The following is a 22,872-nucleotide window of genomic DNA, read 5'->3' as shown; positions in this document are numbered from 1 at the left end:
TTGGAAATTGGCAATGACGGTTATCAATCCTTTTGTACTGTCTGCTGCTGTCATGGGTGCTCCTGGCTGGCCTCGCTGAGGTCGGCCGGGGGCACATGGACAAAAATGGGAATGACTCCCCGGGTCATTCCCTTCTTTATGTTTTGTCTAAAAATAGAGTCAGTCCTGCCTAGAATATGGGGCAAGTGTACTAGAGAACCAGAAAGCACAGCTGCTCCGGGTCAGAGCCCCAGAGATCCCACAGAAATGATGAGCTGCATGCCATTCTAGAGGGTGCCTCTGCAACAACCCCACCCGTTGCTTCCTTCCTCCCCCAACCCTCCTGGGCTACCGTGGCAATGCCCCCCCCATTTGTGTGATGAAATAATAAAGAATGCAGGAATAAGAAACACTGACTTTTTAGTGAGCTAAAATGAGGGGGAGGCAGCCTCCAGCTGCTATGATAGTCCAGGGAGTACAGAATCTTCTTTAGACATGAAGGTGGGGGGGCTGATGGAGCTCAGCCTCCAGCTGTTATGATGATGATGGTTACCAAGCCTTCTGTATCGTCTGCCAGGAATGAAAGGGAGTCATTCCCATTTTTACCTGGGCGCCCCCAGATGACCTCACCAAGGCCAGCCAGGAGCACTCACAGGCTGATGATGACAATGGATACCAGTCATTTTGCACCATCTGCCACCAGGAAGGGGATGCTGGTGTTCAGCGCTGCAGCACCCCATCTACCAGCAGCATGCAGTAGACATAGGGTGACATTGAAAAAAGGTGAGAAACGATTTTTACCCTTTTCTTTCAGGGAGGGGGAAGGGTGTAAATTGAATACATACACCCTGAAACACCCGGGAAAATGTTTTTGACCCTTCAGGCACTGGGAGCTCAGCCAAGAATGAAAATGCTTTTTGGAGACTGCAGGGACTGTAGGATAGTTGAAGTCCTCAGTATGCCCTCCCTCCTTCCATGAGCGTCCATTTGATTCTTTGGCTTTCCATTACACTTGTCACGCAGCACTGTGCTGAGTCCCTGCTGTGGACTCTGTATCATAGCCTGGAGATTTTTTCAAATGCTTTGGCATTTCGTCTTCTGTAACGGAGCTCTGATAGAACAGATTTGTCTCCCCATACAGCGATTAGATACAGTATCTCCCATACAGTCCATGCTGAAGCTCTTTTTGGATTTGGGACTGCATCGCCACCCGTGCTGATCAGAGCTCCACGCTGGGCAAACAGGAAATGAAATTCAAAAGTTTGCGGGGCTTTTCCTATCTACCTGGCCAGTGCATCTGAGTTCAGATTGCTTTCCAGAGCAGTCACAATGGTGCACTGTGGGATACCGCCCGGAGGCCAATACCGTCGAATTGTGGCCACACTAACCCTAATCCGACATGGCAATACCGATTTCAGCGCTACTCCTCTCGTTGGGGAGGAGTCCAGAAATCGGTTTAAAGAGCCCTTTATATCGGTATAAGGGCTTCGTTGTGTGGATGGGTGCAGGGTTAAATCGGTTTAACGCTGCTAAATTCGGTTTAAACGCGTAGTGTAGACCAGGCCTCTGATGCTCATGCAAACAATCTGAACCACATAGGTGTGCAACATTGGGCTGGAAACTTCCTACAGGCACTTTCCTGTAAGATTCCCACTGCTTCCTCTCTCCTGTGAAGCTGTAACACTGTGATTACAGCCTCTCGCCCAGCATCCCAGCACTTCTGATCCCCGTGGGAACCTGAAAGTGCAGAGATGCTGTAAACAATGGAAAAGCACTGAAGAGGAAAAACACCCGCTCAGAGTTTCTTTGACTTCACAAGGGTGTCACATCAGCATGGGTTGGGTTTGAATTTGGGCTGGAAGCTTGTTGTTACACCACCACATTCCAAGCCACAGATAAAGTGTATTGATGTCTTCATTTCAGGCCTGGTGCTAAGCACCCACAGCTCTTATTTACTCCCATTTCTCAGCAGATTTTTCTCAGTCCCTAATTCTGTACAGTCTCCAAAACCCCACTTTGAACCCCTAGCATTTGGCTGGTGGTTGCTCCCCTTGCTGTCTCAGCCCTGTCATCACAGCTTTGCCAGTCTGTCTGAGCTTTAGCTTATCAGTCACCTTTTTCGTAATTGGGTCCTTTAGCAGGAAAGCTCGGCCATCAGTCAGATTATAGGCATCTCTGAGTTCATTCTCCTCATTGCTCCTTTTACTCCAGGTCTTCCTGAGCCCCAGCACCAGCTGTCTATCTCCTGATTCCAGGTGTGTGTCACTTCCTGCAATTCAATGCTCAGATTTATACACAGAAATGGCCCAGTAGGGTCCCTATGGGCAGTGTTATCAGCAGGCTGTGAACTACTAGCCTTGGAAAGAGAACATTCTTTCCCACTTTAAGTGCCCGAGTTCCTTGTCTTACAAGAAACAAGAAATGTCCTAGCTTTACTGCTGCAGTCCCCTATGAAACAGGTATGGTTCTAAGGTAGGAAAGATCTGGATAGCTTCTCCCCAACCTCAGAGGATTTTGGAATTCACTTGGATATAAGGCATGAAATCCTGGCCCTGTTTAAATCAATGACAAAGCTTCCATTGACTTCAGTGGTCATAAACTACAAATGTGTGTGTGGGAGGGAGGGAAAACCTGGAACATTTCAGAACCTTAAAACTGGAGATGGACCTGGACTAAAACCCCAGATAAAACATTCCCTGGATTCACATGTTCTGTCTCGGGCCCATCCCAGCTTCAGAATGTTGGGTTCAAGTTTCATTCTAGAAATGAGTGATAGTTTGGGAGATTTCTCAATTGTTTCCAAACCAATTCAGTCTCCTGTGGTGTTAATCTAGACAAACATCCTTCCAAACCAGGGGAGCAGAGTAGAGCTTGCTTAAAAGGGCTCTTCTCTCTGTTTAAATACATCTGAGAAGGCTCGTGTCTGTTGTGTGCAGGGGTTGACTGGCAGTGGTGTCATAGTCTGAGACATGGGCCTAAGCCCAAACAAACTTAACAGTGAAACCAAACAGCCTCAGAATTTGGGTTAGTTCAGATCCTCCTATGGATCCAAACTTCTCAGCTGACTGTGTTCTTCATAACAGGCTGAGCCCAGTCCCTCCAAACCTGTGGGAAAGTTTGCATTGGAATCCAAACTGCACAGATAGGGCTTAGCTCTGCCTCAGCTAGGATGTGCTCTGTGCCTGTTTGAGATGGCAGGATGCTCATAACCGGGGGAAGTGGATAAGATTTCCCACATTAGGTCAAATCATATCTTGTTTTGGGTATCTTAAGGTGCCAATGAAGAACTGTCCTAATACATGGGCTAAGGAATGTTGGATTCCTTGAAAGGACAGTTTAGTGAGTGCACTTCCCTTAGCTCCTCTCACCATGTCTACATGTTAGCTAACCCATATTAAAATCCTAGTGTAGACAAGGCAACTGTAGTTTTAAAATGTTAGTTGGTCAAAGTAACACCCTAGGTTACCCCATAGGATTTACCCCAACCAGCTAATATGGTAAAACTACACTAGGCCTTGTGTACACTAGGAGAGTGATTCCCAAAGTGGGGTCCCTGGCCTCTGGGGATCTGCAGTGGGTTATGCTGGGGTCTGTCCCTTGAGCCAGGGTCAGAACACATCTGAACAGTGGTCTGGCACTTTTGCCCCCTGGAGGCTCCATTTTGTTCTCAAAATGGCATCCTACATTCAGTGTGACTTTGCATGTACTGGATAGAAGAGGTCAAGCTGGCAAGGGTATTCCCACACTGGCAGGGCCATTCGGGTAGTACCAGAACTTGCCTGTTCGAGACTACACCCTCTCTGTGAGGGGTTAGAGGGTGTCAAGACCCACAACACTTCTACAAGATAGGAAAGTAATGTCCCCATTTAGGAAAAACAGAAGTACAGATAGTGACTAATAGAATAATAGTAACATGAAACTTGTGTATAAAAAATGAAGGGAGTCCGGGCCAATAAGTTAGGTGCCAAACGGGCCCTTGGCAGTAAAAAGTTTGTGAAGCACAGCAGTAGGATTTTAAGGTGGGATAACATAGGTAAAAATTACACCATTTTGCCTAATGAAAATAAAGCTACAGATTCAGGGACCTCCAACTTCCATAAACTTCAGATTATCCCACTTGAGCACAAAGGCAGGAGTGAGCCCTTTGGGCCTGATTCTCCATTGTCTTGTGCAGTCATTTGCACCTGTGCAAAAGCAGTGCAAAGCAGTGTGAAATCCTAGCCACCTGATTTAGCAGTATTTTACCCCCACTCGGCACAGGTGTTGATGACAACACAAGTTGCAGGGTGGGTGTGAATGAGGGCCATGAGACATCAACACCAATACTGAAACCCACCTCTTTCTGGGATGATCGAAAGGTCGGACTGGTTTCCACTCTGAACCAAGAGACTGTGCGGTCTGCTCCTCCCAATAAAAAATTTCTTCACCTCCTGGTATGAGTTGAGCAAGATGCTGGCAGCTCCACAGGAACAGTGCTGCAGAAAATACTCCTACACCAGACAAGGAGAAGGTATGCAGGCTGTTACACTGCAGTGGCCCAAGGTAACTGGGGCAGGGAGATATTGCGGACAAACAGTAAGCATTCCAAACTAGAGATGTCCAGGGCTATTCCAAGACCTGTCAGGATCCAGATAAATGTATCTAACTCATTCTAAATGGCCTAGGAGCAGGGAGGCTGGCTGGAGCTAAGTTTCTTCGTAGCATGGAATTTCATACTTCAATGATTTTGAATCATTTCAAGTATCAGCTCACTGTTAACATGCTCCCTGGGCATCCAGCAGATAAATAAGCTTTAACTAGCCTTCTTCAAAATTATTTTAAGCCACTGTGAAGGCTTGGCTGCTCCTGGTTCTCTAGTAATACCATGAAATGCAGCATTCTGGGAAATCACAGAGACCAGAACTACCAGCAGTTGCATTGACTTCTGGGGCAAGGAGTTCTGGTGAAATATATCAGAGGAGGAACTGTCCCTAGACATCCCAAAATGATTCATTTTGATTAAAGATAGATCAGAACCAAACCCTCAGATCCAAATAGCCCTAAACATTAGAGTTTTGAATCCAAATCTGGATCCAGATTTGAATTTTTCAATTGAGCACAATCCTAATAATGGGTCGAACCAAATACAGACAGTATTTGTATTTTTAGTAAACCAAAAAAATCCAGAGAGAACTCAGATTTTGTGAAGGCTAAAATGAATTTTTAAACAGCTGAGGCAAAAGTAACTTAGTATACTGTCTCCCAGCATTTCTGGGCATCACTACATTCCTAGCTTGGTTTTGTAGTTCACTTTGAAATTGGATGGCTACTTTTGACTTGTGATAAATTCTAAAGTGATTTTAGAAAGTAAAGCCATAATTTTCTAAAGTGTCTTTTGTTTATGGTGGCTCAGATTTTAGATGCCCAAATTGATACATCTGAATTTTATTAGGCCACATCTTCAGCTGCTGTATATCAATGTAGCTCCATTGACTTCAATGGAGATATGCCAGTTTACATCAGCTGAGCATCTGGTCCATTATATCTTATGATTTCAGCTATTTTGATTCACACTCCAAAAGTGGCTTTGTTCTGAAACATGTTTTCTCTTGCAGCTGATCCCTAAAGACTCTGAGTGCTTTGGAAATAGTGGTTTGTACTAACGGCCTGACAGGTGTAAGTGTACCTGTCAGTGATTAATATTTTGATCTCTGCATCAGCATCCCGTTGAAAACTTATAGATGTTGATTGATAGTCAACATATTTTAACATCTCTTTCAAAAAGAAATTGAATTCACATTTCCAAATTCACAGCTGCTCAACCAAGACACAGTGTGTGTAAATAAACAAACCCCACTATAAAAGTGACTCACAATTTAAGATAATATTATTTCTGTAGGAACATGTACAAACAATAATATCTTGTGTTTTTATAGATAGGATGCCAGAGTCAGATAAAATGTTGCAAAACAAATATGCTGCACGTGGTATTCAGTTACTTGCCAAAGCAGTGATATCTTGATTGCTTGTAACTGACTCTATGAAGAAGTTTCATGTATCAGTGTAAGGCCATTTTGCACCTTAGTGAACTGTGATTTTAAATTCAATATAGTTTTCTTCATACTTTATAGATTAATCTTGTCACGTGTGTGGAATGTGGTCATTGTTTAACAATGCCCAGGAATGCTACACAAGAGTTTAGGACAGCAAGTGAAGAGTACTTTATCCATTTGCAACTGCAGGGGAATATAACTAGGTAGAAGTAGATCCTTATTGGTGTTGGCATTTGACCAGGACACCAGGGTAAGCTCCTTTTAAGAATCACAAGCACCCAAGTTAACCCTACGCTAACCCTCTCATCTGAAACCTGTTTCCCCAATGCTGTATAATGCCTCCAGGCTGGGATGCTGCTTTGCAGAGCAGAGGGAAGAGTGCTGGGATTTTTCACTAGGGCTTAAGGAAATTCCTTGCAAGTCAGTGGGAGCTGGGTGCCTAACTCTCTTAGCCCCCTTTGGAAATCCCAGCTCAAACAGCACCCCTGCAGCATCGGCTATGGATATTCTTTGGACACATCTTTCCCAAGCACTGTTTGTGGCTGCTCAGCTGATGAGATCTGCTAGGATCCTAGAAGGTGGTGCAGGTAGCATTCTGTCGCTCTTTGATATTGCACTGGGCAATACAGCTCTTTCTCCAGGAGTCCATGTGTCCTCTAACTGATGTGTTGCTTTTTCATCTCTTGGTGTTTTCCAAAGGATTAAAGGACTCTCTGGGGAGGAAGAGCTTAGAAGACTTATGATAAAAACGGGGCTTTCCTGTCAGATCTCTTGTGCATTTAGGACCCAATGCTGTGAGCTGCTGAGCATCTTCAACTCCCAGCAGAACCTAATAAATCAGCAGAGTTCTGACTTCAATCGGACATAGATCCCTAAGTCACTTGGGTGCTTTTGAAAATGTTACCCTTAGTCTCCAGTTTGGGATAACAGTATTTCCTACATCACAGAAGGGTTGTGAGGATTAATACATAGAAGATGGTGAGACGTTATGTGTTGGGGAGGTCCCTTAGATACCAAGGGCAGATAATTAGTTAATGTTTGTAAAGTGTTTTGAAAATGCAAAGAGCATATTACTACTGTGAACTAGATATCCCAGCGGTGGGTGCATTACATTTGCAGACAGGGAGATTCTGCCAAGGGATCTTTGAAAATACAAAACGCATCTAGGTTGAAAATGTAGGGCCAGATCCTCAGCTGGTATAAATCGGGGTGGCTCCTTTAATGTCAATGGGGAGACTACGCTGAAGATTTGGCCCTCGTAATGCAGATGGAAAGGGTTGCTGCAAACAATGACCCACAACTGTAAAGTTTTCAGAAAATGTGCTAACCATTCCCAGGCTCTGTGTAGGAGGCAGCATTGGTCTGAGGGAGAGATTTGGGCACAAGGAGATTGCTGGATGTGCCGTTTTGCTGCCTCACAATGCTGCATTGACTTTGTTTCTGAAAGGGGAGAAAGACACCTATTCCAGATGCTGCCCAAGCAGGTGGGTGAGGAGCACAGGGGGGTGGGGGAAATGTAGTCAAAAGAACAAAGGAATCAGCTTCCTCCTCTGCCCCCCTTGCCCCCCCATGAAAACAAATTGCTGAGCACTGAATCTGACAATCTCTGATATTGATTTGATGGTGATAGGTTAAAAAAAATGTGGAAGGATGATCATACGGCTGAAGCATGGGACAAAGTTAGGAGGTCTGTTCCTAGTTCTGATGCCACCTTCCTGTGAGACCCTGGACAGGTCACGTCATCTCTTTACCTCCGTTTCCCCCTATTTAAAGTGGGGAAGATAATGCTAGCCTGCCTCACAGGGGAGTTGCAAAGCTTAATTTATTACCATTTGTAAATCACACTGAGATTCTCAGAGGGAAGCACCCAGCGATATAGCTGGTTGTGAAATGGTGTTTCAACCCCCACTCCACCCCACCTCCCCGGCCAAACTGATGAAAAAGAACATATTTTCATTTTTGTTTGGCAGCCAAACACCAAAAAAATCTTCAGTTTTCAGCAACCAAAAACAAAATGTTTAGGTTTAAAGCCAAATATTTGGGAGTGGGGGGGAGGGGGATGGGGGAGTTGGATGACAACCCAAATACTTTTGACAAAACCAGAAACTTTTCCAACAAAATTTCCACTTAGTCAAAAAGCCATATTTGTCCCCCCAAAATAAGTTTCAACAGAAAAATAATAATATTATATAATATTAATAATATTATTATCCTGACGTAAATAAGGAAAAACCCCAGTAACTGCAGCTGGAATGCGGGGGCTATAAATCCCAGAATTCTGGAGGATCAGTCTGGATAAGTGCCCAAAAGTTAGAATGTTCCTGCAAAATTGAGTTGGAAGTCTCATGAGAGAAGGTCTCTCGGGAAAGATTTCTGCTACCTATTGTGAAGACTGGGGCTGCAGCCCTGGTATTTGTGGCATTTCTACTATTGGTTCAGGCACCTTTAATCATAATATGATCACGGATGGGCATCAAAATACCAGATAATGAAACCAGTCTATACAACAACAGCCCAAGTAGTCAGTATCCCTAACCAAGAGTTCTAGGAAGATCCCAAAGCTATTGCCCCAGACACCCCACTCAATGAAAGAAACAAGCTCCAATCAATATAAAGACTGGAATGAAAAGAGAAGTAGGGGGCAAATCTAGAAAACAATGAGAGCAAGAGAAGATGAATAAAAGCACCCAAGGATGGGATGAACTCTCATTATTATTTGGGCAGGGTATAGTCCTAGTGCATAGCCTCTGGCTGCCACTCCCCTCCATCACCCATGCTCACCCTGTAGACCTGGGACCCGATTAACACCCCAACCCCCCGTTTTGGGTGAAACTTCGGGAGTTATAACACCTGCTTTGGGATTTTATACCCTCGTGCTAGGGCTGAGGTTGGCAGCATTTTCCCCTCATCCAGACAGCACCTGATTATCTGTTCTTACCTCCTTTATCTGGTTCATCTTCTGCTCCTTCTGCAAACCGCACACTTGCTTTTGGAGTCGCAGATTGTGCTCCTGTAGCTGCCCGATTTTCTCTATCAGCTGGCAGATGTGTTCCAGATACCCCAAACCTGAGCCGAGAGCCTTGGTGTTCCCTTGGTTCACCTGCAATGACAAAGTCATTCAGAGCACAGGCCAACAGTGGCAAAATCATTCTGAGCAGCTATTGCCCTGCCTCTCCTGTTACAAGAACAGGAGTACTTGTGGCACCTTAGAGACTAACAAATTTATTTGAGCATAAGCTTTCATGGGCTACAACCCACTTCTTGGGATGCATAGAATAGAACATATATTGAGGAGATATATATACACATACAGAGAGCATGAAAAGATGGGAGTTGTCTTACCAACTCTGAGAGGCCAATTAAGTAAGAAAAAAGCTTTTTAAGTGATAATCAAGATAGCCCAGTACAGACAGTTTGATAAGAAGTGTGAGAATACTTACAAGGGGAGATAGATGCAATGTTTGTAATGGCTCAGCCATTCCCAGTCCCTATTCAAACCTCAGTTGATTGTATCTCGTTTGCATGTCAATTCCAGCTCAGCAATTTCTCGTTGGAGTCTGGTTTTGAAGCTTTTCTGTTGCAAAATTGCCACCTGCAGGTCTGTCATTGAATGACCACACAGGTTAAAGTGTTCTCCTCGTGGTTTTTGAGTGTTATGATTCCTGTTGTCAGATTTGTGTCCATTAATTCTTTTGCATAGAGACTGTCTGTTCTGGCCAATGTACATGGCAGAGGGGCATTGCTGGCACATGATGGCATATATCACATTAGTAGATGTGCAGGTGAATGAGCCACTGATGGTATGGCTGATGTGATTAGGTCCTATGATGATGTCACTTGAATAGATACGTGGACAGAGTTGGCATCGGGCTTTGTTGCAAGGATAGGTTCCTGAGTTAGTATTTTTGTTCAGTGATGTGCGGTTGCTTCAGGTTGGGGGGTTGTCTGTAAGCGAGGACAGGTCTGTCCCCCAAGATCTGTGAGAGTGAGGGATCATCTTTCAGGATAGGTTGTAGATCTTTGATGATGCGCTGGAGAGATTTTAGTTGGGGGCTGAAGTTTCACAGGCCACCAAAAATATACCGGGCGGGCAGTGTGGCTAAAATGAGAACTAGCCCAGGCCTTTATCCCAACCCCTAACCTTACCTTTGAGGTTAGAAAAAGTCTGTTTGGTTCACTTTTTTCAGCCCACGCTGCACCCCCATCTCTCTCCCCAGCAGTGCTAAGGTTTTCAACGCTACCTAAAGCATCCCAGTAAAATGAAATCTCACCTTATTATAGCCCCAAGATGCCTCAGTGGGCAGCCAAACGACTAGGTGCTCATCTGAACTCCATATATTTCATTTACAGCCATGGTTACCCTGCCAGAGTGGTGTAAAAGTCCCATAGCATAAGTGAGAATCTGGGCCTAGAATGTATGCCGTTACACTCCTGGGGCCAAATTCATCCCTGATGTACCTCCACTGAAATCAATGGAGCTCACCTTGGAGCTCATCAATGGAGCTCACATCAATGTGAGTTGCATCTGTCTGCATTAGGGCTGAGTTTGGGCCCCACCAAATGTCTGATCATAGAATCATAGAATATCAGGGTTGGAAGAGACTTCGGGAGGTCATCTAGTCCAATACCCTGCTCAAAGCAGGACCAACCTCAACTAAATCATCTAAGCCAGGGCTTCTTCAAGCTGGGCTTTAAAAACCTCTAAGGATGGAGATTCCACCACTTCCCTAGGTAACCCATTCCAGTGCTTCACCATCCTCCTAGTGAAACAGTGTTTCCTAATATCCAACCTAGCGCTCCTCCACTGCAACTTGAGACCATTGCTCCTTGTTCTGTTTTCTGCCACCCAGGAGCAGCGCCAAGGTTTTTGGCGCCCTAGGCGGGGGTTCTTCCATGCTCCCAGTCATTGGCGGCAATTCTGCGGCGGGGGGGGGGTCCTTCCGCAGCTCCCGGTCTTCGGGGCACTTTGGTGGCGGGTCCCGGAGCGAGTGAAGGACCCGCTGCAGAATTGCCGCCAAAGACTCGGAGCATGGAAGGACCTCCCGCTGCTGAATTGCTGCCGAGGGTGGCAAAATGCCGCCCCCCCAAATCCTAGCACCCTAGGCAACCACCTAGGTCGCCTAAATGGAAGTGCTGGCCCTGCTGCCACCACTGAGAACAGCCGAGCTCCATCCTCTTTGGAACCCCCCTTCAGGTAGTTGAAGGCTGCTATCAATATAGCTATGGGAATAAAGGGAAACAAGAAGACTTTTTATCAATACATTAGAAGCAAGAGGAAGACCAAGGACAGGGTAGACCACTGCTCAGTGAGGAGGGAGAAACAGTAACAGGAAACTTGGAAATGGCAGAGATGCTTAATGACTTCTTTGTTTCGGTCTTCACTGAGAAGTCTGAAGGAATGTCTAACATAGTGAATGTTTATGGGAAGGGGGTAGGTTTAGAAGATAAAATAAAAAAAGACCAAGTTAAAAATCACTTAGAAAAGTTAGATGCCTGCAAGTCACCAGGGCCTGATTAAACACATTCTAGAATACTCAAGGAGTTAATAGAGGAGGTATCTGAGCCTCTAGCTATTACCTTTGGAAAGTCATGGGAGACAGGAGAGATTCCAGAAGACTGGAAAAGGGCAAATATAGTGCCCATCTATAAAAAGGGAAATAAAAACAACCCAGGAAACTACAGACCAGTTAGTTTAACTTCTGTGCCTGGGAAGATAATGGAGCAAGTAATTAAAGAAATCATCTGCAAACAATTGGAAGGTGGTAAGGTGATAGGGAATAGCCAGCATGGATTTGTAAAGATCAAATCGTGTCAAACCAATCTGATAGCTTTCTTTGATAGGATAACGAGTCTTGTGGATAAGGGAGAAGCGGTAGATGTGGTATACCTAGACTTTAGTAAGGCATTTGATACGGTCTCACATGATATCCTTATCGATAAACTAGACAAATACAATTTAGATGGGGCTACTATAAGGTGGGTGCATAACTGGCTGGATAACTGTACTCAGAGAGTAGTTGTTAATGGCTCCCAATCCTGCTGGAAAGGTATAACAAGTGGGGTTCCACAGGGGTCTGTTTTGGGACCAGCTCTGTTCAATATCTTCATCGACTTAGATGTTGGCATAGAAAATACACTTATTAAGTTTGCAGATGATACCAAACTGGGAGGGATTGCAACTGCTTTGGAGGACAGGGTCAAAATTCAAAATGATCTGGACAAATTGGAGAAATGGTCTGAGGTAAACTGGATGAAGTTCAATAAAGACAAATGCAAAGTGCTCCACCTAGGAAGGAACAATCAGTTTCACACATACAGAATGGGAAGAGACTGTCTAGGAAGGAGTATGGCAGAAAGAGATCTAGGGGTCATAGTGGACCACAAGCTAAATATGAGTCAACAGTGTGATACTGTTGCAAAAAAAGCAAACGTGATTCTGGGATGCATTAACAGGTGTGTTGTAAACAAAACAGGAGAAGTCATTCTTCCGCTCTACTCTGCGCTGGTTAGGCCTCAACTGGAGTATAGTGTCCAGTTCTGGGCACCGCATTTCAAGAAAGCTGTGGAGAAATTGGAGAGGGTCCAGAGAAGAGCAACAAGAATGATTAAAGGTCTTGAGAACATGACCTATGAAGGAAGGCTGAAAGAATTGGGTTTATTTAGTTTGGAAAAGAGAAGACTGAGAGGGGACACGATAGCAGTTTTCAGGTATGTAAAAAGGTGTCATCAGGAGGAGGGAGAAAACTTGTTCACCTTAGCCTCTAATGATAGAACAAGAAGCAATGGGCTTAAACTGCAGCAAGGGAGATTTAGGTTGGACATTAGGAAAAAGTTCTTAACTGTCAGGGTAGTTAAACACTGGAATAAATTGCCTAGGTAGGTTGTGGAATCTCCATCTCTGTAGATATTTAAGAGTAGGTCAGATAAATGTCTATTAGGGATGGTCTAGACAGTATTTGGTCCTGCCATGAGGGCAGGGGACTGGACTCGATGACCTCTTGAGATCCCTTCCAGTCCTAGAGTCTATGAATCTATGAATCAAATCCCCCTTCATACTTCTGTTCTGCAGACTAAACAAGGCTAGTTCCCTCAGCCTCTCCTTGTAAGTCATGTGCCCCAGCCCCTGCTAATTTTCACTGCCCTCTGCTGGACTCTCTCCAATTTGTCCACACCCTTTCTGTAGTGGGGGGCCCAAAACTGGATGCAATACTCCAGATGTGGTCTCACCAGTGCCGAATAGAGGGGAATAATCACTTCCCTCGATCTGCTGGCAATGCTCCTACTAATGCAGCCCAGTATGCCATTAGCTTTCTTGGCAATAAGGCCACACTGCTGACTCATATCCAGCTTCTCATCCAGTGTAATCCCCAGGTCCTTTTCTGCAGAACTACTGCTCAGCCAGTGCAAGCTACAGTGCTTTGCCACTCTGGGACTAACCTAGTCTGGGGGACAAGTTCTCTGCTGTCTTTGCACCTTGCAGAGTCATTTGGAGCTATGCAGAGTGGGTGGAAGACACTATCCCCAGTGTAAGTGAGTAGGGAAGTCTGATTGGGTGGCATGGCATAAGTGTATGGACAAGGACACAATGTCGAAGGCAACAGAGAACCAGGGTCCAGGTGTGTAACCTATGCCAATATCTACATCACTTCTGATTTAGCCTCATGTCACCAGTTAGGGAGTGAACTTCTTCTGGGCCTAACTCAAGCCACTGAAGTCAACGGGAGTCTTTCTGTTGGCTCCAGCAGGCTGTGGATCAGCTCCCCTGAGTGCCTTATCCAGGTGGCAATGGACGCTTGTCTTGAGGAAAGTATGCAGGACTAGGCCCCCCATATGGTTATGGCAAGAATTAGATGAGTCTATTCCGCTGTCAAAGGGTGACTGGCCCTTTAATGGGGGTGGAGGGCAGTGCATCTGTGACTAATTACCTGCCACCCAACTGAGCTTAAAGGAAGGCACCTTGGCCTCATGAAAAGAAAGACAACAGCTGGGGGAGTTGCTGAAGAGTTCCTGAAGGAGGCTGCTGGAGAAATGGCTGAGAGTCCAGAAACTGGCACAAAGAGTCCTGTGCAACACCCTGACTGCAAAGAGGAGAGTCTACAAGCTGGGAACGGAGGCATCTAGGGTGGATTGAGTAATAGAGCCCTGAGATGGCTCAAAAGTGTGCCTGGAGGAGAGGCTTGGAGCCAGCCAGACCTCAGGGAGGAAAAGAGGCCGTGGGAGACTGTGAAAGGAATAGATGAAAGAGACTTTGCTTTGGGTTTACTTTGCTTTATATGTTAACAAACCAGTCCCCAAGAAAGAGGTTTGTTATTGTATATAAATCTCTGTGAATTATTCCTGGGACTTTGAAAGGGAAACTGAGGCAATCGGCTGCAGAGCCACATTTGGCCAATAGGGGGTCACTACAGAGGAGGCGCACCCTTTGACATACACATAAACTTGCAAGTTCCATTTCTTAGCATGTGAGTAAATGTTCAGTCTTTGGACGAAATACTGTATTGTTGTTACGTTTTGTTATGCCATTGTCCTTTGGGAGACACCGTGACCAATAGCAAAGGTTTGCCCTCTGCTTTATTCTCTATATTTGGTGGCAATTCTTGGGCCAGAGCAGCTTGAAGCAAGCATTGGTGGGTGAGCTGTAACATCTGGAAGAGGGGATTGTCTACATGCTGTTTGTGATTGCTTCTATTCCACACTATGTAGCAAAATAGACTCAGACTATAACCTGATTATGCATTACTGATTTCTCTTCCACTGGGAAGCTTACTTGGAAGGCCCCACAGTTCCACTGTCACTCAGCAGAGGGGCCACTCTGATGCCAGCGTCAGACGGCAGTGTTGGAAGAAAGGCAACAATTTTGTCCAGTTGCATTTTCTGCATCTGGCTGCCTTGTCTGGCAAACACATTAGTCATATTTATTGTAAGATTAACCTGTTGAACATCTCACTAACAAAGACACACAGAAGCTCATTTACACATTGGCTCTGCCTGTCGATGGCATGTGATATCAGTAAGTAAAATAAACCCAGATTTTTACAAAAGCTCTGCTTTAAAGTTTATCTTACGTCAGAAAGTTAGTTGCCTTTACAAAAGTGGGAAGCTCACTCTGTGTCCTTTCTCACAGCAGTACACATTTTAGGAGGGAAATACAAACCTCGAGTTTCTTCCTGTCTTTCTATTATGTCAAAAAGTTCTTGGTGGGTTCAAAAAATAATCAGCATCAGGATTATTTTTAAATAAACAATGATATAATGTTATTTATAAAATCTGGTCTTATGTTCAGATGGGTTTAGGTCTGAGTCCATGATGTAAATCCTGTGAAACTGTATTAAATAATGTGACACTGAATAAATGAGGAATAGTAGCTCACTTTCCTTATGATTGGTAGCACTCTTTTATGGACAGAACTATTAAAAAAGGAGTCAGGATGGATTTTGCTCCAATATAAAAGATGTATCTTTAAAACATCTGTGCAGCCGGAGGGAGACAGAGATCCAAGAGCATTCAGAGAACATAGAATCAATGTGTTCCATTTAGAAAAAAATAAAAAACTTGTGTTCTATGGACTCTAGCCACAATTTTCAAAAACGACTAGTGATTTTTGGGTGCCCAACTTAAGACACCCAATTTTCAGAAAGTGCTGAGCACCCACCCTCTGAAATCAGGCTCCTTTAAGGTGCCTCAAGATGGGCTCCTCAAAATTGCTGGGCACTAGACCTGGTTGACACTTGAAATATGTAGTTTGCAGGAAATTTTGACACTGAAAACGGGCTTTGGTCCAAATCAGAACAAAACCAAATTTCGCTGAAATTTCCTGCAAATTAGAATTTCTGAAAAACTTCAGTTTGGGAAAATTTTCCAAATTTATTTTTTTGCTAAGACTTTCCCCCATTTTTATATTTATTTCCTACCATATCAGTAGTAGTGCATAATATGTCAGTTGAAATATTCTATTCTTTTTGTTTTGTTTGTAAAATCATTAAAGGAAAGAAAGAGCAAAGAAAACCCTGATGCTCACATACTGCGTGCTTGGAGCAGGAAGGAATCAGGAGCCAGCTGGCTTAGATTCTCAGCTGGGGTAAATTGCCCTACCTCCATTGACCTACAGAGCTGTGGCTGGAGCACACTGCACTACAGCTATTCTCTCCTTTCCTGGGCTCATGGGAAGCCATGCATTTGTGCTCCTTGTGCTATGGGGCAGCCAGGGGCCTACCTGGCCCTCGGTGCAAGTCAGAGCAACTGTCCTAGGGTGATTGTGCCCCTTTAAGGGAGAGGATCTCAGTCCTTCTGTGAATGAGCAGGTGTGCCCTGGCTAGACCCAATTAGCAGGCAGGGTAGCACCTAGGCTCAAGAATAGGGTTGCCAACTTTGGTTGGACGAATTCCTGCAGATTTCATCACATGATGTAATCCTGATGATTCCAGGACAATCCTGGAGCATTGGCAACCCTACTCAAGAGCTATATAAAGAGTCTTGGGAGTCAGGAAGAAGGAGAATAGGCCAGGTGCAGGGAGGCCTGCCGATGCCATCCGACTGCCGATGCCAGTGCCAGAGGAATGCCCTGGGGAATGGGGAGATATCCTAGGAAGGCTGTGATAATAACAATAAGCCCGGGGTGGCAGATGCTATTAATGTGGATCCTTCCTTTGGCCCATTTAAACTCTAGCAGAGGCTTCTGGGGCTGAGCCTTCCAGGCTGAAGGATGAGTCAGACTGGTGAAGAACCTGGAGTCACAGAAGGGGGAGGAGCCAGAATCTTTTGAGTTATGGCATTGAACTTTATTTTGTGATCTGAGATCTGCATATTAGTGGGTTTTCTTAGCCTAACTGAGCACTGGAGGTGGGGAAGCCAAGGGAGGGGGGGCGCTCTGAGATGGTGACCTTATGGCAGCACCCTTGGAGTGCTAAAACTAATGCTCTGCTGCCTATGAGCCCTCGTGGGCCCTGGGAAGGAGAGAATAGTTGCAATGCAGTGTGCTCTAGCCACACCCCAAAAGGTCCATGGAGCTAGGGTGACAACCCAGCTGAGGATCTAAATCAGATTAAAAATCAGACCCAACTTGGCTGGCATGCTAGGCACTCAGATTCCCAAACAATTCTTCAGAGGGTAGGTAATCTGAATTATCCTCTTAGGTAATCTTCAATTTAAGTGATTAGCATAATCCTATAGCTATCCTAGCAAATGCAAATGAAGAAAAGATGATTTATCTAACACCCTAGTACACAGGGCCTGCTACTCCTGTCAGCAGAAATTAAACATTCTGCTTTTATGGGTTTTTAAGGTCAGAGCCGAAGCCCCTTGAAATCATTAGAAGGCTTTCTTTAAGGGGCTTTGAAAAGGTCTTTAGTTTTCAATGTCTCTCTTTGCTAATAGCTCCCAGAGCTTCCAGTGATCCCAAAACATTAGTTTACCAAAGGACAAAATGAGGACTGAAGGATTTTAAGCATCAGGCAAGCCCTATATTTATTACAACTGCCCTGCAGTTACAATGCAAGTTCACTGCCTCTGTCCTTCGGCAGTGGGGTATATACCTAGAAATGGGCACCTTCGCTGCACTGCTGTGCAATACAACCAATTTGGATTAGGGTTATGTCTCAGTTAATTTTTTATGTGCCTAAAACTGACAGAGCTGATGTCAAGTACAGAAAGTTTTTGATTGGGCAATAGAGCAAGTTACCTCCTTAATGATTGCTCAACAAGAAACACCATGTGGCCTTTCCAGGAATTTCTTTCAATAGACTGGAAATATTTAAGCAACACTCCCTAAATATCATCATCCAGCTCATGCAGTGTGCTGCTCGGAACCTGCTGTATGATATCCTGGGGTCAATCTTTCTAAAGGCTAGAGAGAGAGCTAGGCTAGTTCACTGTTGTGCCACTCTGTGATTTGTGATAGACCCAGGCCAGTTGGGAACAGCAGAGTAGTAGAAGGGAGATATACTGGCCACTGGATAAGCAGTTTTCTGTTCCCTGAGTGACCAGAGCAGGGGCTACTCCAGGCTAATGAGAACACCTGACTCCAATTAACCTGCTAAGAGTCAGGTGAGACTGTTAAGCACCTGACTCTAATTAAGGCCCCTCTAATGCTATAAATGGGCTCACTCCAGAGGGAGCAGGGAGCCAGAGGAGAGGAGGTACATGCGAGGAACTGGGAGCAAGAGGTGTGCAAGAAGTGGAGAGTGAGTAGGCATACTGCTGGAGGACTAGAAGTACAAGCGTTATCAGACATCAGGAGGAAGGTCCAGTGGCGAGGATAAAGAAAGTGTTGGGAGGAGGCCATGGGGAAGTAGCCCAGGGAGTTATATCTGTTGCGCAGCTGTACCAGGAGGTACTCTAGACAGCTGCAATCCACAGAGCACTGGGCTGGAACCCGGAGTAGAGAGCGGGCCCGGGTTCCCCCCAAACCTCCCAACTCCTGATCAAACACAGGAGGAATTGACCTGGACTGTGGCTTCTACCAGAGGGGAAGGTCTCTGGGCTGTTTCCTGACCCACAGGGTGAATCTGTGAGGTGAGCAAATCTGCCAATAAGCACAGGACCCACCAAGATAGAGGAGAAACTTTGTCACAGATTACAAAACAGATTCCATTGCAAGTCCCCTCCTTCCAATTCCATATGATTCTAGCTTCCTTGAAATATTCATCATCAGGGCTCAAATATTCCATTATTCCTACCTGAAGGTGATTTTTTTATAATGTTTGACCAAGCCATTTTTGACACGGTGATAAATATATAGCAGTAAAAAATATATCCACTGCTGTTCTGGGGTGAGGAGACAGGGATGGTTGGACAAGGGCCAAAATAAAAAACATTTGACTTTTAGGAATCTAGAGGGGACCAAATCCTGCTTTCAGATACATTGGCTTAAATACTGAGTGGGCCAGATCCTATGCTGGTATAAATCAACATGACTCCGTTGACTTTAACAGAGCTATGCTGATTTATACCAGCTGAGGATCCAGCCCAGCAACGCTACTGTGAATTCAATGGCATTATTCCAAATTTAGACTGATTGATGTAACTGAGAACAGAAGCTGGCCTATACCTCCTCACCAAGCCCTAAACATAGAATCATAGAATATCAGGGTTGGAAGGGACCTCAGTTCTCTTTAGAACCTGTTTTCAGATAGTTGAAAGCAGCTATCAAATCACTCTTCATGCTTCTCTTCTGCAGACTAAACAATCCCAGTTCCCTCAAAGCAGGCTTAAAGCATGACCAATCCCCAACTCAATCATCCCAGCCAGGGCTTTGTCAAGCCTGACCTTAAAAACCTCTAAGGACGGAGATTCCACCACCTCCCTAGGTAACCCATTCCAGTGCTTCACCACCCTCCTAGTGAAAAAGTTTTTCCTAATATCCAACCTAAACCTGCCCCACTGCAACTTGAGACCATTACTCCTTGCTCTGTCATCTGCTAACACTGAAAACCGTCTAGATCTATCCTCTTTGGAACCCCCTTTCAGGTAGTTGAAAACAGCTATCAAATCCTCATTCTTCTCTTCTGAAGACTAAACAATCCCAGTTCCCTCAGCCTCTCCTCATAAGTCATGTGTTCCAGCCCCCAAATCATTTTTGTTGCCCTACATTGGACTCTTTCCAATTCCACATCCTTCTTGTAGTGTGGGGCCCAAAACTGGACACAGTACTCCTGATGAGGCCTCACCAATGCTGAATAGAGGGGAATGATCACATCCCTCAATCTGCTGGCAATGCCCCAACTTATACAGCCCAAAATGCCATTAGTCTTCTTGGCAACAAAGGTGCACTGTTGACAGCTTCTCGTCCACTGTAATCCCTAGGTCTTTTTCTGCAGAACTGCTGCCTAGCCACCCTAGTCTGTAACAGTGCATGAGATTCTCCCATCTTAAGTGCAGGACTCTGCACTTGTCCTTGCTGAACCTCATCAGATTTCTTTTGGCCAAATCCTCCAATTTTCTAGGTCCCTCTGTATCCTATCCCTACCCTCCAGCATATCTACCACTCCTCAAAGTTTAGTGTCATCTGCAAAGCTGAGGGTGCAGTCCATGCCATCCTCCAGATCATTATGAAGATATTGAACAAAACTGGCCCCAGGACCAACCTTTGGGGCACTCAGCTTGATACTGGCTGCCAACTAGACATGGAGCCATTGATCACTAACATTTGGGTGCCTGATCCTCAGCTAGTGTTAATCAACATAGTCCTTTGGATCTGGCCCTTGTTTTTAAAATGAGGTTATAAATATCTGAGGATCCACAGGGAAAATGTTTAAGATGATAGCTACAGTCTCTGGGCAAGATCTTCAGCGGATTGTGTGCAACTCACCCTAGCTCTTTGGACGTTGGTGGAGCTACATGAGCTGCAAATCTGTCCCTCAGTCTCTAGCTATTTGCCTACCACCTGTGGCTGGTATATAGCTGCTGTAAGGGGTTTAAGCGCAGTTGGTGCTGCCAGGGGACAAGGGCTACCCTTGCCTAATCTAGGTGTAATCAGGACTTGTAATTGTAAGCATCTCATCAGTGCTCTGTCCTGCTCTGGGCTCTATCATGGGCTGTTAATTTGGTGCATGCCCTGGGATTTTCTTCCATTATGACTCTTTGGAGAGTACTATGGGGAAGAGCTGTATCTTATGGCATGATCTGAAGTTGGAATGGGGAGGCTTTTCCTGGTCTCCAAAGGGAGGATGTTCTGGAGTCCTGAGCCAGCTATATAAAGGTCACACAAGGCTTGTAAACTTTGCGTGGTGTGTTGCATGTTAGGGTGAATGTGAGTGAAGGCTACACATGGATGCAAGAAAAGTCAAGTGCTAGGCACCACCCACAGCAGTGAGTTATAGTGCTTCTGCTCTCTTACTTCCCAGAAAACAGAGTCAAATATGTGGATGTGTCTGAAGATAGTGAAACCAATGGGTTTGCAGCCCTCTGGGAAAGAAATGTGGGCCAGCAGATAGGGCATTGAACTACATGGGAAGTCAGGACACTTGGATTCTAATCCTGGCTCTGCCACCCATTGCCGTTCTTGTCTCTTGGGACTGTAAGCTTTTCGGGCACAGAATGTCCCTCATTGGGGTTTGTACATCACCCTCTACAGTCGGGCCCCAATCAAGCTCAGGATCGTCAGGTACTAACATAATAGTAGGTGTCGCCTTAGAACATAAGAACAGCCGTACTGGGTCAGACCAAAGGTTCATCTAGCCCAGTATCCTGTCTAGTGACAGTGGCCAGTGCCAGGTTCCCCAGAGGGAGTGAACCTAACAGGCAATGATCAAGTGATCTCTCTCCTGCCATCCATCTCCACCCTCTGACAAACAGAGGCTAGGGACACCATTCCTTATCCATCCTGGCTATTAGCCATTTATGGACTTAACCACCATGAATTTATCCAGTTCTCTTTTAAATGCTCTTATAGTCCTAGCCTTCACAACCTCCTCAGGTAAGGTGTTCCACAAGTTGACTGTGCACTGCGTGAAGAAGAACTTCCTTTTATTTGTTTTAAACCTGTTGCCTATTAATTTCATTTGGTGACCCCTAGTTCTTGTATTATGGGAATAAGTAAATAACTTTTCCTTATCCACTTTCTCCACATCATTCATGATTTTATATACCTCTATCATATCCCTCCTTAGTCTCCTCTTTTCCAGGCTGAAGAGTCCTAGCCTCTTTAATCTTTCCTCAAATGGGACCCTCTCCAAACCCCTAATAATTTTAGTTGCCCTTTTCTGAACCTTTTCTAATACCAGTATATCTTTTTTGAGATGAGGAGACCACATCTGTACGCAGTATTCGAGATGTGGGCGTACCATTGATTTATATAAGGGCAATAATATATTCTCTGTCTTATTCTCTATCCCCTTTTTAATGATTCCTAACATCCTGTTTGCTTTTTTGACCACCTCTGCACACTGAGCGGACATCTTCAGAGAACTATCCACGATGACTCCAAGATCTTTCTCCTGACTCGTTGTAGCTAAATTAGCCCCCATCATATTGTATGTATAGTTGGGGTTATTTTTTCTAATGTGCATTACTTTACATTTATCCACATTAAATCTTGTTTACCATTTTGTTGCCCAATCACTTAGTTTTGTGAGATCTTTTTGAAGTTCTTCAGTCTGCTTTGGTCTTAACTATCTTGAGCAGTTTGGTATCATCTGCAAATGTTGCCACCTCACTGTTTACCCCTTTCTCCAGATCATTTATGAATAAGTTGAATAGGATTGGTCCGAGGACTGACCCTTAGGGAACACCACTATTTATCCTCTCCATTCTGAGAATTTGCTATTAATTCCTACCCTTTGTTCCCTGTCTTTTAACCAGTTCTCAATCCATGAAAGGACCTTCCATTTTATCCCATGACAGCTTAATTTACGTAAGAGCCTTTGGTGAGGGACCTTGTTAAAGGCCTTCTGGAAATCTAAGTACACTACGTCCACTGGATCCCCCTTGTCCACATGTTTGTTGACCCCTTCAAAGAACTCTAATAGATTAGTAAGACACGATTTCTCTTTACAGAAACCACGTTGACTATTGCTCGGCAGTTCGTTTTTCTATGTGTGTGACAATTTTATTCTTAACTATTGTTTCGACTAATTTGCCCCGTACCAATGTTAGACTTACCAGCCTGTAATTGCCGGGATCATCTCTAGAGCCCTTTTTAAATATTGGCATTACATTAGCTAACTTCCAGTCATTGGGTACAGAAACTGATTTAAAGGACAAGTTACAAATCTTAGCTAATAGTTCCACAACTTCACATCTGAGTTCTTTCAAAATGTTTGGGTGAATGCCATCTGGTCCTGGTGATCTGTTAATGTTGAGTTTATCAATTAATTCCAAAACCTCCTCTAGTGACACTTTAATCTTGTGACAGTTCCTCAGATTT

General features: G+C 44.7%; 1 protein-coding gene across 2 annotated transcripts in view; it reads right to left on the bottom strand.

Annotated features, from left to right (window-relative positions):
• LOC115655341 overlaps positions 1 to 22,872 on the bottom strand; it is a 73,191-nt gene that overhangs the window by 13,857 nt on the left and 36,462 nt on the right. For both annotated transcript variants that reach the window (XM_030570691.1, XM_030570690.1), the window contains exons 3-5: positions 8,950 to 9,111; positions 4,316 to 4,469; positions 2,094 to 2,248 (exon numbers count right to left, since the gene is read on the bottom strand). In XM_030570691.1, coding sequence (XP_030426551.1) covers positions 2,094 to 2,248; positions 4,316 to 4,469; positions 8,950 to 9,111 — 471 coding nt within the window. The remainder of the gene's footprint in view (positions 1 to 2,093; positions 2,249 to 4,315; positions 4,470 to 8,949; positions 9,112 to 22,872) is intronic.

This window comes from Gopherus evgoodei, chromosome 7, assembly GCF_007399415.2.
Source record: "Gopherus evgoodei ecotype Sinaloan lineage chromosome 7, rGopEvg1_v1.p, whole genome shotgun sequence".
Lineage (NCBI taxonomy): Eukaryota > Metazoa > Chordata > Testudines > Testudinidae > Gopherus > Gopherus evgoodei.
The sequence above is the reverse complement of the archived record's forward strand: the minus strand, read 5'-3'. Positions and strand labels throughout refer to the sequence as shown.